This window comes from Peromyscus eremicus, chromosome 7, assembly GCF_949786415.1.
Source record: "Peromyscus eremicus chromosome 7, PerEre_H2_v1, whole genome shotgun sequence".
Taxonomy (NCBI): Eukaryota; Metazoa; Chordata; class Mammalia; order Rodentia; family Cricetidae; genus Peromyscus; species Peromyscus eremicus.
In genome coordinates, this window is record NC_081422.1 from 104,717,201 (window position 1) to 104,733,708 (window position 16,508).

The following is a 16,508-nucleotide window of genomic DNA, read 5'->3' on the forward strand; positions in this document are numbered from 1 at the left end:
AATCACTCTTTCCCTTATTCTGATAACTGTGCATGTTAAATAGTTAATATAATTAATTATATTTGGAGACAGGCTCTTGCTAAGTTGTCAAGGCTGACCTTGAACTTGTGATGCTTCGCCTTATCCTCCCAAACAGATGGACTTCCAGGTCTGCACCACTAGGCCTGGCTAGGATTTGATTTTATTGTCACATATCTGAAATGAAGCTGCTCTGCTATTGTAAAATTAATGACAATCACCATGGTGATATTTTATTTGTGCATCCCAATAAAGTTTATCTGAGGATCAGAGGAAAAAGCCAGACACTATATTAAACATAGAAGTCAAGCAATGGTAGCACACACCTTTAATCCTAACATTTGGGAGGCAGGAATCTGTCTGGATCTCTGTGAGTTCAAGGTCACACTGGGAACAGCCAGGCATAGTAGCACACACCTTAAATTCCAACACTAGTTAACCATAAAGGTTTGGAGGTCTGTATAGACAGACAGGAAATGACAGAGCTAGGCAGGAAGAGGAAGTGATGTAGCTGGACAGAGAGAGCAAATGAGATAGCAGAACAGAAAGGCATATAGGCGTGGGTATACCGGAAATAAGGGGTCTCTTTGGAAGCTGAGGTGTCGGCGAGGTGAGGTTGGCTTGTGGCTTTTCCTATTCCTCTGATCTCTCAGGTTTTAACCCCGATATCTGGCTCCGTGTTTTTTATTTAATAAGACTATTTAACAATTCGTCTACAAATCACCACTGGCTTCTGCAGAAATGGCCCCATGCTCTCACATGCCTTTTATATTTTGAATAAATCCTTGGTCTGTTGAGGCTTGGGTACCACTGAGGAACTGCCTCTGACTAACGCTGTTCATTCTGTTTCAGGAGCTGCCTGATTCGCTGAAGGAGCAGACGCACCTCAAAGAGTGGCACATTCACAGCACCCTGATTCAGATCATTCCTACATACATCGAGCTGTTTCAAGCAATGAGAATTCTGGATTTGCCGAAAAACCAAATCACGAGTCTCCCAGCTGAAGTTGGTAGGTTCCTGGCAGGCCTCTTCAGCCCCTGTGTGGTGAGCAGGCAGGTGTAGGGCAGGTGGCACAGTGCGAACACCCCATTTCCTCTTCCTCCTGCTCCTGGATGTCCTCAGTTACTTCCCTGTTCCCAGAGCCACGGTTCAGTGTCCCCTTTGGGACATGAAATCTGCCTGCAAGACTTAGCAGTGATAGAAATTTCACAGTTGCTCAGAAACCTGAAGGCATGTGAGTGGGCAACACTTTAAGAATTTTCTGAGCCAGGAAGCGGAGGTACATACTTTTAATCCCAGCACTCAGGAGGCAGAGGAAGGTGGATCTCTGTGAGTTCAAGGCTAGTCTGGTCTACAAAGCGAGTTCCAGGACAGCTAGAGCTGTTACACAGAGAAACCCTGTCTCAAAAAACCCCCCCAAAAAAAAAAAAGCCGGGCGGTGGTGGCGCACGCCTTTAATCCCAGCACTCGGGAGGCAGAGGCAGGCGGATCTCTGTGAGTTCGAGGCCAGCCTGGGCTACCAAGTGAGTCCCAGGAAAGGCGCAAAGCTACACAGAGAAACTCTGTCTTGAAAAACCAAAAAAAAAAAAAAAAAACAAAAACCAAAAAAAAAAAAATTTTTTTTTTTTTTTTTGCTGGGTGTGGTGGTACACTCCTTTAATCCCAGCACTTGAGCTACAGAGGAGTAAAGACACGCTAGTAACAAGATTATTGACGGGTTAGAATAAAATATATTGGTAAGTTTAGCTTAGCTTCTGTTGTTTTGATTAATCCACATTTAATAATTCTTGGTCATTTCATTGTCTGGTTGCATCATCTTAAAATGAAGATGACAATGATTACCGATGTCTTTCTTTCTCTTGGGGTCTGAGGAACTAGCATGCATGTGTCCAACTTGTGGCCTCTGGGCTACACCAGGCCCAGAGAAGCTATGAATGTGGCCCAACACAGAATGCAAAACTTACTTAAAACCCTATGAGATTTTGTTGCTTAATTTCAGTGCTTGACTCTTGAACTTTGCAGATGACAATGCCGTGTCATAATGTCAAAAGTCTGACCATGCCTGGTACAGGCTCTCAAATGTCCTAGGACACTGGATGGGAACATTATTGGACAGTTTGTCAGAGGCCTTGTCTGGCCTGTTTCTTTGTTACTCCTAGTGTGGCAAGACTAGGTGCTCTGGTAAGATGAGTCAACAGGTAAAGGTGCTTGCCCCCAAGACTGGCAACTGGCTTCAGTCTGCAGTACCTGTTATGATATACTGCACAGTGGACTCTGAGGGTACCCTGTCTGTGCAGGGAAACATGCCGGCATCTGGGCAGATGCAGTGGTGGGCTGGCAGGTGACCCATGCCATGTGGGCATGGTGGCGGGACAGAGGTAGACAATCATTTACAATCCAGACACTGCATCCGCACGGAAATGGTTTATTATAATAGAGAGATGAAGAGAAAGATAGTAAAGAGGAAGAGAAGAGAGAGAAAGAGAGAGGGAGAGGGAGGGAGAGAAAGAGAGAGGAATGGGGGGTCAAGGGTGCACACCTTGTGGGAGGAAAGGCAGAAGAGAGAGAGAGGAAGGAAAGGGGTTTTTCCTTAAAATGAGCCTTTTACGTCAGGATGCTGGGTAGCTCCAAGGGCAGGTCAGAATCCTAACACTGGTTTCCAAGGGTTGAGTCAGAAAGTCAGAATATTAACATTCTTCCATTTTGATTATTACAAAAAGGTGAGTTATTCATAGTAAGTTGAGGAACAAGGGTGCTGAATTCCTGAGACTGCTTCAAGCTGACAAGGGGTGAAGTGGGGAAGGGGAAGCCCGGAGTCACACAGGGCGGGAGGAGTGAGTGAAGACGCATAATTGGCTATCATCGTGGAGGTCTCAGGCGTCTGTTCTGTGAGGTTGCTAGGAGAAAAATTATTATCATTGGCCTTATGACCTGAGCTAGCCATGGGAAGAGTGATAACTGCCGGGAAGAATGGAACAGAGAAGCGCCCTGGTTGTACAGAAGAGGCAAGGGTGAGTGAGTGAGACGTGAGAGCGAATGAATATGCCCTTTACTGGGACATCTTGGAAAACCAGGTTCTGGTTGCTGGGCACGTGCCCGTCTGAGCCTGGAGAGGTGGCACCGGCAGTGAATTGGGGATGATGTGTTCTTCAGGAGTGCAGGAACCATCACATCTGCCGTTTCTCTGGAGGTGGGGGTGCATCCATCCCGGTTGGCATCCTTGGAGCTGGTGCCAGCTGGTGCAGGGGCTGGCGTGTCTGGGGAGCCCCTTGGCCCAGGCAGGAGGAGGGAGACTGCAAAGGGTTAAAAATCCATTTAAGGACTCTTAAGAACTCTTTGTAGTCAATGTTGTAGCAGTTTATCAGGGCTGCATTTATCAGTATTAAAGCTTTGAACCTCTGGAGTTATATCTGAAACCAGTCTGGCCTATACCATGAAGTCTGTGAATGAGGCATTGCCTGTCTGTAATTGGAGAGCATATATATATATAAAATCTTGGGATTGGGGCTGTTAAACTGATACACCCTTGTCATCACACGCCATCAGATCTGAGAAGGATAAATTTAAGAAGTGAGACAGCTTTCCAGCTACCTAGGCAGCAATCCCAAGTCTCTCCATGGTTGTTGGGGGGACAGAAGCCCCAACGGCAGCACTTGTTCAGCTGATAGGCCCAGGAGATCTGACAGATTTTTTTCTGTGTAGTAGAAATTTGGAGAGGTCATCCTACCTGTCTTGGCAGAGAGGACAACCAATCCCTGTTGCTCCTCTTATTTACAGTCTGGACAGGATCTCAGCTTTTCGCTGTGTGGCCAACCTTGGGTAGAAGTTCTTCTGCGGCCATCTGTCTTCTTGGAGGAGATACAGGATGCTGCCAAGAGCTGACATGTCTCTCTGTCATCAAAAGCTTTTATATTAAATGCCGTATTTTCAGATCTCTACAGGTGTTTGAGGACCGGGGGAACAAAATCTGTTAGATGTATAACCTAGACACTGCATCCATGTGGAAATGGTTTATTATAATATAGAGACAAGGAGACAGAAAGATAGGAAGGAGAGAGAGGAAAAGAAGAGAAGAGATGGAAAGCAGAGGTGTGCGTACCTAATGGCGGGGAAGAAAAAGAGTGAAGAGAGAGAGCAAGGGGAGGGTTTTTTCCTTAAAATGAGGCTTTTGTGTCAGGCCGCAGGGCAGTGCCAAGGGCCAGGTCAGAATATTAACAGTACCCACTTGGTGGAAGGAGAGAACTGACTTCTGCAAGTTGTCCTCTGGCTTCCACATACCTGCTGGTCCTCCTGCCTCAGCCTCCTAAGTACTGAGATTGCCAGCAGGCACCGCCACACCTGAGTTAGGCACTGGTGTTTAGAAACTCCCTACAAAGACCGGAAGTAGTGGTGTATGCCTTTCAACCCTGCACTTGGGAGGCAGAGGCAGGCCCGGTCTACAGCCTGGTCTACAGAGTGAGTTCCAGGACAGCCAGGGCTACACAGAGAAACCCTGTCTCACAAAACCAAAACCAACCAAACAAACACCCAATTCTCTACCAGACTCTCATGTGCAGGCAGCACTGATGGGCTCTGACAAAGGAGTGCAGGAGGAGAAGAGAGCCCCAGTCCAGGGCAACTTGGGGGGCCCCTGTGTGAGTTGGGGCAATCACTCCAGACGGCCCGTTTTCCTGTTTCCTTATCTGTAGCATGGAGATCATCGTGTCCTTAATTCACTTAAGTGTAATAAGGCTGGTAGATTGTATTGACTGTCTCACTTACAAAGTGGCAGGAGATGTGAGGATTGAGTGGCTTCTGCAGAAGTAAGCTGTCAGTTTTGGTTTACTAATTTAAAATTAGCTTCAGAATGGTAAAGTATCCGATTCCTTAGGATGTGTGTGACAGGATTTTTCGAGTATTATTATGTATTTATTATTGCACTAGTTTTTAGGTTGCAGCCGGTTGTATATACTGTCAGGCAAGAATCAGAGCTAAGGAACTGGAAGACGACTCAGCAGCTAACGCTCACTGCTCTTGCAGGGGCCCCAGGTTCAATTCCCAGCACCCACGTGGCAGATCACAACTGCCTGTAACTCCAGTTCCAGCGGGGATATCTGTTGTTTTCTGACTACAGAGGTTCCCTGTGTGCATGTGGTACACATACATATATATACAAGTAAAATAAATATTAAAAAAGAATCAGAGACAGGGCTGGAGAGATGGCGCAGCAGTTAAGAGCACTGGCTGCTCTTCCAGAGGTCCTGGGTTCAATTCCCAGCACCCACATGGTGACTCACAACCATCTGTAACAGGATCTGATGCCCTCTTCTAGCATAAAGGCATATGTTCAGAAAGAGCTCTTGTGTACATAAAATAAATAAATACATCATTTAAAAAAAAAAAAGAGGGCTGGAGAGATGGCTCAGAGGTTAAGAGCACTGGCTGCTCCTCCAGAGGTCCTGAGTTCAATTCCCAGCAACCACATGGTGGCTCACAACCATCTGTAAAGAGATCTGGTGCCCTCTTCTGGCCTGCAGGTAGAACACTGTATACGTAATAAATAAATAAATCTTTAAGAAAAAAAAAAAAAAAAAAAAAAAAAGAATCAGAGCTAGAATACAGTATTTTTCAGTCATTTCGATAATTTCCCGTTCTCTTGGATGTGTTCCCATCCTACTTGAGAAAGTCACTTATATACTCTTTGAGAAGCACGACATATCAAGTTGGAAGAACGCAGATATAAAAGGTGGTCTGCAAACAGTTCCCTTCAATCATTTATCACGCATATAGAGTGTTGTACATATCTCTGTATCTAGCTCATGCCCTGTTAGAGCCCCCCAGCAAGCAGCACCAGTTAGTTTCTGCTATCCTCGGAGCTGCTCCAACCTTCATAGTCAGGGCCTATGATTCAGCTCCTCCCGGGGTTTGTGCACTGTGGATGCCTGGATACAGAAGACGAATCCCCTGTACTGACTCTGTGGTGACTGGGTCACAAATATTTCTACAGCCTCTTGTATTGCCTCTTGGTGGTGCTGTTTGGGAGATGTGGAACCATTAGGAAGTGGAGCCTTGCAGGGGGAAGTATGTCAGGGGGGGTGGGCTTTGAGGGTTTGTAGCCCGTTCTACATTCTCTGCTTCCTACAGTGGACGGACATGCGGTTAGTCAGCTTCCTGCTTCTGCTCCTGTGTCATGCCTTTTCTGCCATTATGGACTCTCCTTTTGGAACTATAAACCAAGATAATTTTTTTCCTCTTTCAATTTTTAAACATTTTATTTTTGTATATTGGTGTTTTCCCTGTGTATGTTAATGGTGCACCATGCGCATGAAGAGGCCAGAAGAGGGTGTTGGATCCCCTGGAAATGGAGTTACAGTTTGTTATTAGCTGCCCTGTGCATGCTGGGAGTTGAACCTAGGTCCTCTGGAAGAGCAGTCAGTGCTTTTCATTACTGAGCTGTCTCTGCAGCCCCGAACTACCTTCTCTCTCTCTCTCTCTCAGATTGGTTTATTGCTGGGTGGCGGTGGTGCACACCTTTAATTCCAGCACTTGGGAGGCAGAGCCAGGCAGATTTCTGTGAGTTCGAGGCCAGCCTGGGCTACAGAGTGAGTTCCAGGACAGGCACCAAAAACTATGCACAGAAACTTTGTCTCAAAAAACAAAACAAAACAAAAAAAGATTTATTTATTATGTATACAGTGTTCTGTCTGCATGTGTCCCTGCAGGCCAGAAGAAGGCACCAGATCTCATTACAGGTGGTTGTGAGCCACCATGTGGGTGCTGGAAATTGAACCCAGGTCCTTTGGAAGAGCAGCCAGTGCTCATAATCACTGAGCAGTCCCTACAGCCCTGAACTATCTTCTTTAAGTTGCTTTTGGTCATGATTTTTATTAGAGCAACAGAAAAGTAGCTAAAACACATGCTAACTATAGTGTCACGAGGGAGAAAACAACCAAAAAACCCACAAAACAGCATCAGCACCAAGAGTGAGATGCTCTAACTGAAGACTGACATTCATACGATGAATGGACATTTAATAGAGAATGCTCAAAATACAAACACAAAATTATGTCTTATGTCTTCACACTTTCCCCCCCTTTTCTCCCTTTGAATTGCTTTTTGAGACAGGGCCCTTGATGTAGAACTGTGTGACCTTTCTGCTTGTGTGTTTCAAGTGCTAGAATGCAGGCACTCACTGCCATCTCTGGGATCCCTGTCATTAGGTGAACAGTTCACCCCTGAGATTTTTTTTTCTGTTCTGTTTGTTTTGTTTTGTTTTTGAGAAAGAGTCTCACTGTGTAGACCTGGCTGGCCTGGAACTCACAGAGATCTGTAGGCAGAAGTTTCTCCCCCACCTGCCTGTTCCCAAATACCCAACAGCTGCTTCCCAAATAATTGACCTGGAGGCTTAATATTACTTATAAATGTTCAGCTGGTAGCTCAGGCTTATTATTAATTAGCTCTTATACTTAAATTAACCCATAATTCTTATCTATATTTAGTCACATGGCTTGGTACCTTATCTTAGTAAGGCATTCTCATCTTGCTTCCTCTGCATCTGACTCCTGACTCTGCCCTTCCTCTTCCCAGAATTCTCCTAGTCTGGTTGCCCCATTTATACTTCCTGCCTGGCTACTGGCCAATCAGCATTTTATTAAACCAGTTGGAGTGACAAATCTTTACAGTATACAAGAGCATTATCCCACAGCAGAGATCTGCCTTTCTCTGCCTTCTGAGCACTGAGATTAAAGGCCTGTGTACCATACCTAGCTTGTTTCTGTTCTTAAAAGGCTTTGAAGGACTTACCCAATGGAGGTTGACCTTTTGTGTTACCAGGTCGCTTAAAGAACCTGAAAGAACTCAATGTGAGTTTCAACCATCTGAAGAGTATTCCCCCGGAGCTGGGAGACTGTGAGAATCTGGAGAAACTAGACTGCTCTGGGAACCTGGACCTGATGGAGCTCCCCTTTGAAGTAAGACACACATCTCTGCTCTGTGACTTACTTTTTTTAACTTATGACATGGAGTGTTTTAGACCTCAAGAAAAATTTACTAAAACCTCTAGGTTGTTTCTTCTCTCTCTTTTTTTTTTTTTTTTTTTTTTTTTTTTTTTGGTTTTTCGAGACAGGGTTTCTCTATGTAGCTTTGTGCCTTTCCTGGAACTCACTTGGTAGCTCAGGCTGGCCTCAAACTCACAGAAATTCACCTGGCTCTGCCTCCCAAGTGTTGGGATTAAAGGCGTGCGCCACCACCGCCCGGCCCTCTTCTCTCTCTTTTTAATTGCTAGGTTGTTCTCAGGCTTTACATAAAAATATAGGAGTTGCCAAACAAGTTTGAACTAGGACAAAACTAGGAAGCTTAGATTATGCAATTTCAAAACTTACTGTAAAATTATAGCATCTATTTACATACAGACAGACACATGGAAAAATAGGACAGAATTGAGATTTCAGAGATAAATCTCCATAATATATGCATATATTTACATATATATTATAATTTTATTGAGAGATAGTATTGCTATGTAGTCCTAGCTGGCCTGAAACTTGCTCTGTACTGGGTTGGCCCTGAACTCACACAGATCTGCTGTCTCTGCCTCCTGAGTGCTGGGATAAAAGGTGTGTAACACCATGCCCAGTGATATTGTATTTACAATCAGCTGATTTTTCAACAAAATCACCATGGAAATTCAATAGAAAAAGGACAATCAATTCAGTAGAAGGTTTTGGGGAAATGAAAACCCTTGTCTAACTCCATACATATTATGACATAAATGAAGAATTGAAAAACACTCTAGATGAAAGAAACCAGATTTAAAAGAGTGTTACATGAAATTTCCAGGAAGAAAAATGTGTAGAGAGACAAAGTAGATTTGAGTTATGGTATATCCATGATGGGGATGTTTTGTGGCATGCAAACTCTACCTTGTTGAAATTTGGGGTATTAAAAGGATTTGCCCAAGTGCAAATGACTGACAGGACCTTGGACTGGGGTGTGAAGGGGTACTGAGCAGGATCAGATACAAAGTGTTCTCTGAAGGATTGTGTAAAGACTGCATACAGGACACGGGGCTAAGACAGACAAAGATGACCTAACTTACCTCCACTCTGAACACCTGAGTGAAGCTGGACTTTCTGGACTGGGGGGATTAGAGCATGTACAGATCTGAGTAGGGGAGAGTGGGTCCTGACTGAGCACCATGGCCAAGCACATTCAAGGTGAGATGAGTGTTATCATCCACTATTACCAGACACTGCCCCTCATTTGCTGTGTAACAATCCTTTTCTATAATATAAATATGTATTACTCTCATTTGCTAATAAAAAACTGATTGGCCAATAGCTGGGCAGGAAGAGATTAATCACAAGAGCCAGAACAGGAGAATTCTGGGAAGAGAAAGGGCAGAGTCAGAGAGTTGCCAGCAAATGCAGAGAAGCAAGATGAGAATGTTGTACTGACAAAAGGTACCAAGCCATGTGGCTAAACATAGATAAGAATTATGGGTTAATGTAAGTGTAAGAGCTAGTTAGTAATAAGCCTGAGCTATAGACCGAGCATTTATAAATAATATAAACCTCTGTGTGGTAATTTGGGAAGTAGCTGCCAAGTATTTAGGAACAGGTATTTGGGACAGGAAACCTCCGATTACACCCATCCAGGCAGTGTGCCCAGCCGTGTGCAAGGAATAAGAGAGTCCCTTCTAGGATAATTGGTAGCCAGTTCTTTGTGAGAACTTTGCAAGTAGCAACTATCTCTAGCAGAATGCTGTGGTCAGTTTTTTCCATTCCACTTTATCAGACAATCATTTAAAACTACTTTTTCCATGAATATAGAATAAATTTAATGACTATTTCTAAAGTTCATACATCTCTGAAGTCCTGTCTGCAGGACTACCTCAGCCAGTTAGGACCACATGAAAAAAGATTTACCCCTTTATTTCCAGCTTCATCTCAGTGAACAAATAAATTGGGATATGCATTCTAGATAACAGATATCATCCATTAATAGGCATAAAGTGAAATGGAGATACTTTGTTTCATCTTCTTTTAATAGTATTTCTAGGACTAGGGCTGTTGCTTAGTTGGTAGAATCCTTGTTCAAGATGTGCAAAGCCCTGGGTAGGTTTGATGCCCAGAACTCCGTGAAAACTGGGTTTGGTGGCACAAGCCAGTAACCTCAGCACCTGGAGGTAGTGGCAGGAGGGTCAGGAAGTTCAAGGGTATCCTATAGCAAATTGGTGGCTCACCTGGGTCACATGAGACCTTGTCTCAAAACAAAACAAAACAAAACAAACAAATAAAAATATATGCACTATACAATTTTTATCCTTAGATTAAGGCCTTTGTCTAGCGTATTAATATTTTCATAGACTTTATGATAACAGGTTCAAGGTGATTGATATGTCCAGAAAATATTATGAATTTCATCTTTTTTTAAAAAATTATTTTTTTAATGTTGTTTTTATTTTCTTTTTCTGTGCATCTGATTGTTGGCACCCTGAACTAAACTAATCAGAAGACTTAGTTTAGATTACAGGCACGCAGCACATCTCTCTGATCATTCCCTGGCAGGTGCTGCTTTCACATTCATTTTTCAGAATTCCAGACAAGAATATAATCAGAGTGTGTTCCTTCGGTAGAGTGTATTTGACAACACAAAGATGGGATTCATATTAAGTTAAATATGGGCATAAGCCCAATGCTTTTTCCTTTTGCTGACTGCTACCACCCCTTATTGGTCCAACTAGCCCTGTGTTTCTCACAATTTTTAAATGTCTTTAGGGTATTATTTGTTCTGGGTATGTGCATACCTGTGTTGGTGCACGTGGAAGTCAGAGGACAGCTCTTGGGAGCTGGTTTTCTTTCCATAGTATAGGTCCTGGGAACTGAACTCAGATCATTAGGCTTGGCTGCAAATGCCCTTACCCACTGAGCCACCTTGGTGGCCTGAAAATGTGCTTGGAGAGACAGCTCTAATTTTACTCATGGACTCTCAAAATAAGTCAGTAAAAAAAGTTAACTTTTTTTATGTTTCATAGTAGCTGCCAAACTTTCATAACCAATTCCAGATATGAAATGTTTGTTCAACTTTATTCAAAATTCATAGATTTGCATTGAAGTAAAATGTATCTCCTCATGTACTTGACTTGGCATGTTACAAACAATAACTGTGGATATAAAACCACAGCAGAAGAACCCAATCCTGCTTAGCTACTGGGGCCAGATGAGATGAAGAGATCTTTACCATGTAATGTAAATGTGGGTTTCCTCAAGACTTGTCAAAACTTGTTAATGCAGTCCTCGCCACGCCATACTCTATAAAACTTGAAATTTCTACCTGGGCATAGTGACACACATCTTTAATCCTAGCAGAGACAGGCTGATCTCCATGAGTTTGGGGCCAGTCTGGTCTACATAATGAGTTCCAATACAACCAGGGCTTTGTGGTGAGACCCTGTCTCAAAAAACAGATAAACAAACAGAGCAAAACAAAACAACAACAAAAGACCTGAACTCTCTGTCTTCTGTGACTTTGCATGCACTGTTCCCCACCAGGGAGATCCAAGTCCAATTTTCTGTTCTCCATGAAATCTTTTCGGACCCCTGGCCATTACTCTCTCATACTGCTGGGTAAAATCACCCTTCATTTCCTGCAAGTTGAGACTTGTCGTATGTTCTTACTACATGAGTTGCTTTGTTTATTTATAAAGATATCAGCTCCTCGAGGGCAGCTATAGCATACTGCAGCATCCCCAGCAGAAAGTACAGTGAATGATACACCATAGGTGCTCCAAAACACATAGTCGGTCTGTTTTTTTTCTTCTTAATCTATTTTTATTTTATGTGCATTGGTGTTTTGCCTGCATGTGTGTCTATGTGAGGGTGTCAGATCTTGGAGTTACAGACAGTTGTGAGCTGCCACGTGGGTGCTAGGAATTTTGAACCCAGGTCCTCTGGAAGAGCAGTCAGTGCTTTTAACCACTGAGCCATCTCTCCAGCCCCTGGGTCTGGTTTTTTATTTTTATTTATTTTTTTATTTATACATATATTCATGGATGCTTTGAGGAAGAAATATTATTCTAAATGCTATAAGTTGAACTTAATTCCCATTTCACAAGGCATATTAGTTGCCTGTCTTGATGCCAGTATACAACAGCTGACAAGAGCAGCAGCTCCTGGAGTGACGGGTTTATGTGGCTCACACTCCCAGGGGACTGTCCGTTACGGCAGGGAAGTCGTGGCCGCAGGAGCTTGAGCTAGCCATTCACACTGCGTAGTCAAGAAGCCAAGAGTGATGCACACTGGTGCTGAGCAGCCTAGGACCCCAGCCTGGGGAATGGTGCCACCCACAGTTAAGGTGGGTCTTCCAAACTGACTGAATCTACACAATCCCTCCCAGACTTACCCAGAGGCTTGTTTCCATGGTGATTCTCAATCCTGTCAAATTAACAATCAGGATTAGCTGTCACAGAGGGTAACTAGAATATCCTCTTATTCCTTTCTAGTTGAGTAATTTGAAGCAAGTGACATTTGTCGATATCTCAGCAAACAAGTTCTCCAGTGTCCCGATCTGTGTCCTGCGGATGTGCCGTCTACAGTGGTTGGATATCAGCAGCAATAATCTGAGTGACCTGCCACAAGACATAGACAGGTAAGACTGTTAACACTTTAGATGTGCCGCACACCAATATTCTTTGAAACAACTAATTTTCCGGAGTTTGTCTCTAGGAAATGATAGAATAAGACAATTTCCATTGTGAATCACACATACATGTATGTATGCATTTGAACACGTCTGCTTCAGTTATTTATTTATTTATCTACTTATTTTTTATGTAATGACAGATTCTTTGTAGCCCTGGCTGTCCTTGAACCCACTATATAGACCAGGTTGACCTTGAACTCACAGAGATCTGCCTGCCTTTGTCTTCAAGTGCTGGGATTAAAAGTATCCAACACCACATCTGAATTTTTTTGGTCAGGCTGGTGGCAGGCGCCCTTACCTGCTGAGCCACCGCACTGCACCTTCCTTCTCTCCCTTTTTTTTTTTTTTTTTTTTGGTTTTTCGAGACAGGGTTTCTCTGTGTAGCTTTGTGCCTTTCCTGGATCTCACTCTGTAGACCAGGCTGGCCTCAAACTCACAGAGATCGGCCTGGCTCTGCCTCCTGAGTGCTGGGATTAAAGGCGTGAGCCACCACCACCCTACTCTCCCTTTCTTTGAGACAGAGTCTTGCAAAGTAGCCCAGGTTAGCCTTAAACTCATGTACATATGCCACCACAAACAGCTTAGAAGAGATTTTTACTTTATCTATCTATCTATCTATCTATCTATCTATCTATCTATCTATCTATCTATCCATCCATCCATCTATTTAATTTATTGCTTTTGAGATAAGGCTTTGCTCTGTATCCTGGAAAGGCTCAGAACCCACAATGCTCCTGACTCAGCTTCCTGAGTGCAAAGATCACTGATGTGAGCCCTTGACTAGGCTTCAGTCTTTCATGGAATAACATTGCTAGTTTTACTCCACAGGAATGGAAAAGAAAATTTATTATGTGTAGAGAAGCATCACTCTGCTTAGAACAGTGCCAGGGAGGGAAATTTTTATTACTTTTCATTTATTAATTTAAGGTATATAATCTTTAAACAGCATTGACATGTTAGTTATGTTGCTAAATTGTATCCACGAAGCTATTTCATTTTTAAAAACAATTACTGCCAGGCAGTGGTCACATGTACCTTTAATCCCAGCACTTGAGAGGTGGATCTCTGTGAGTTCCAGGCCAGCCTGGTCAACAAAGCAAGTTCTAGGACAGCTAGGACTGTTACATAGAGAAACCCTGTCTCAAAAAAAAAAAAAAAAAAAAAGTTATATAAAAACAATTACTGGGCTGGAGTGATGGCTCAGAGGTTAAGGCACTGGCTGCTCTTCTAGAGGTCCTGAGTTTGAATCCCAGCACCCACATGGTGGTTCACAATCATCTATAATAAGATCTGGTGTCCTCTTCTGGTGGTCAGGGATACATGCAGACAGAACACTATACATAATAAATAAATAAATCTTAAAAAAACAAAACAAAACAAAAAACCAATTACTATGGGCCGGGGAGATGGCTCAGTGGGGGAGTGTCTGCTGTGCAGCACGAGGACCTAAGCTGGACCCCTAACAGTCCTGTAATAGTTTGTGTGGCTGCTCCCAGCTGTAACCCTGGTGCATGGGTGGGCAAAGACAGGTGGGTCCCTGGAGTTTGTGGCGGCCAGTCTAGCCAATTGGTAATCACCAGGTTCAGAGAGGGACCCTGCCTCAAAAGACAAGGTGGAGGGGCTGGTGAGATGGCCCAGTGGTTAAGAGTACTGCTCTCAGAGGACCAGAGTTCAGTTCCCAGAACCCACATCAGATGGCTCACAGCCACCTGTAACTCCAGTTCCCGGGGATCTGACTCGACAGGCACTCGCACTCATGTGTACATACTCACACACAGATACACGTAACTATACATAATTTAAAATAAAAAAATAAAAGATAAAGTGAAGGGTCTGGGGAGGTAGCTTCACTATTAGGAGCACTTAATAGCCAGGTGTGGTGGCGCATACGTTTAGTCCCAGCCCTCCGGAGACAGGCAGGCAGATTTCTGTGAGTTCAAGACTAGTCTGATCTACATTTAGAGTTCCAGGACAGCCAGGATCACATGAGACCTGGTTTCAAAACATGAACACAAAACAGAAAAGAGCATGTAACTGCTCTTTCAGAGGCCCCGGTTCAGTTCCCAGCACCCACTCTGCGAAGTTCCCAACTGCCTGTAACTGCAGCTCCAGAGCATAGAGCACTCTGACCTCTGCGGGCACCTGTACTCATGTACACATAATTAAAGAATAGAAATAATTCTTAGAAAATAAGGTGGAGGGCAGCAGTGGAAGTGTTATTTATTTACTGGGGCGAGAAAACACGAGGTACAATGGAACCCACTGTAAGAGTTTTTATTAGGGAAGGGAAGGGTGGAGGTAGGTAGGCCTACCGAAAAGAACGGTGCAGGGGGTAGAGCCTGCTTTTATAGGTCACCTCACACATGCACATATGGGCTTATGTAGCTACATCACGCATGCACATAGATTATGTGATCACTGCGTGCAGTTTACATAGGACATAAGGCCCTGGAGTGACTAAGCATTTTGCCTGACTGCTGGCAGTGGGTCATGTGACTCCAGAAGTGGCAAGGAATAATAACAGGAACCCTCAGTGTTGACCTTTGACCTGCATATGCTTATGTGCACATGTGAATGTGCCCCTTCATGCATGTGTGTGCATACACAAAAATAAAAATAAAATTAATTTAAAATGTAACCAGTTCTTTAAAAAATAATTATTGCACTGAAACATAATGTGAGATAGATTGATTCAGTCATTCATGCCACTGATATTATTAGGCTTCTATGCTGGGCCTGGAGAGTGGGCTGGGCTTAATGAATGGCATGTAACTTGTGTACTCTTGGAGTCTACACCTCCCCCGCCCCACACCCCGAGACAGGGCTTCTGTGTAGACCTGGCTGTCCTGGAACTAGTTCTGTAGAGCAGGCTGGCCTCGAACTCACAGAGATCCTCCTACTTCCGCCTCCCAAATGCTGGCATTAAAGGCGTATGCCACCACTGCCTGGCGGAGTCTACACTCTTATTTACAAGGAAGTATAAAAAAACTGTTATGATTCACAGACCGGCCTTGGCTTAGGCCTTCGCATGACATTTCTCAGGTGACATTTCTCTACTCTTGGTCCCTGTGATGAATGAATACCTTCCTGGGCTAAGGAGACCAAATGGGACTTGTTTGTGTTTGAAATGACAGGACTTTTTGAGAGATTTGTGGCATTACGTAAGACTTTGTAAATAAATGAAAAAAATAATCTGGAGGGAGGGTCTAAATGCAGGAGACACTTAGAGGAGTCTGCTGATTTCTGAGGCCCAGTGGGCCGTGTTCTGTATTGTTGCTGAACCCGTCTTCAGTGGGTGATTTAGTCAGTAAAGTAAAATCTTCATAGTTATAAGTTATATGCATAATTAAAAACGTCATAACTCTATCTAAATGTGAAGAGAAAGCTTGTGGTTGCACACATGTTTTGGTGGGATGAGCCGAGCAGGCTTTCCCGGCTGGAGCACCGTAGTCCCCTGTAGTCCCCTGTAGTCCCCTGTAGTTCCCTGTGGAGCCTCTCCTGAGCCCTGGCTTCTCCTCCACAGGCTGGAAGAGCTGCGGGGCTTTCTCCTGTATAAAAACAAGCTGACCTACCTTCCTCAAGCCATGCTCAACCTCAAAAAGCTCACCTTGCTGGTTGTCAGTGGGGATCACCTGGTGGAGCTCCCGACTGCTCTCTGCGATGCCTCCACACCTTTAAAGTGAGTACATGGGAGGGGGAGGGGGGGGGGCCCCCAGGACAGGCACCCTTGACGCCCCTGGGGGATCCTCATACACCTGAGAATCTGACCTGACTCCACTTTCTGCAGGAATTGGGAGGGGGTTGTTTGT

General features: G+C 44.0%; 1 protein-coding gene across 1 annotated transcript in view; it reads left to right on the forward strand.

Annotated features, from left to right (window-relative positions):
- The window catches only part of Lrrc2 (leucine rich repeat containing 2), a 29,328-nt gene that overhangs the window by 8,222 nt on the left and 4,598 nt on the right, over positions 1-16,508 (forward strand). The window contains exons 3-6 of the mRNA XM_059267138.1: positions 871-1,027; positions 7,831-7,967; positions 12,500-12,645; positions 16,223-16,378. Coding sequence (XP_059123121.1) covers positions 871-1,027; positions 7,831-7,967; positions 12,500-12,645; positions 16,223-16,378 — 596 coding nt within the window. The remainder of the gene's footprint in view (positions 1-870; positions 1,028-7,830; positions 7,968-12,499; positions 12,646-16,222; positions 16,379-16,508) is intronic.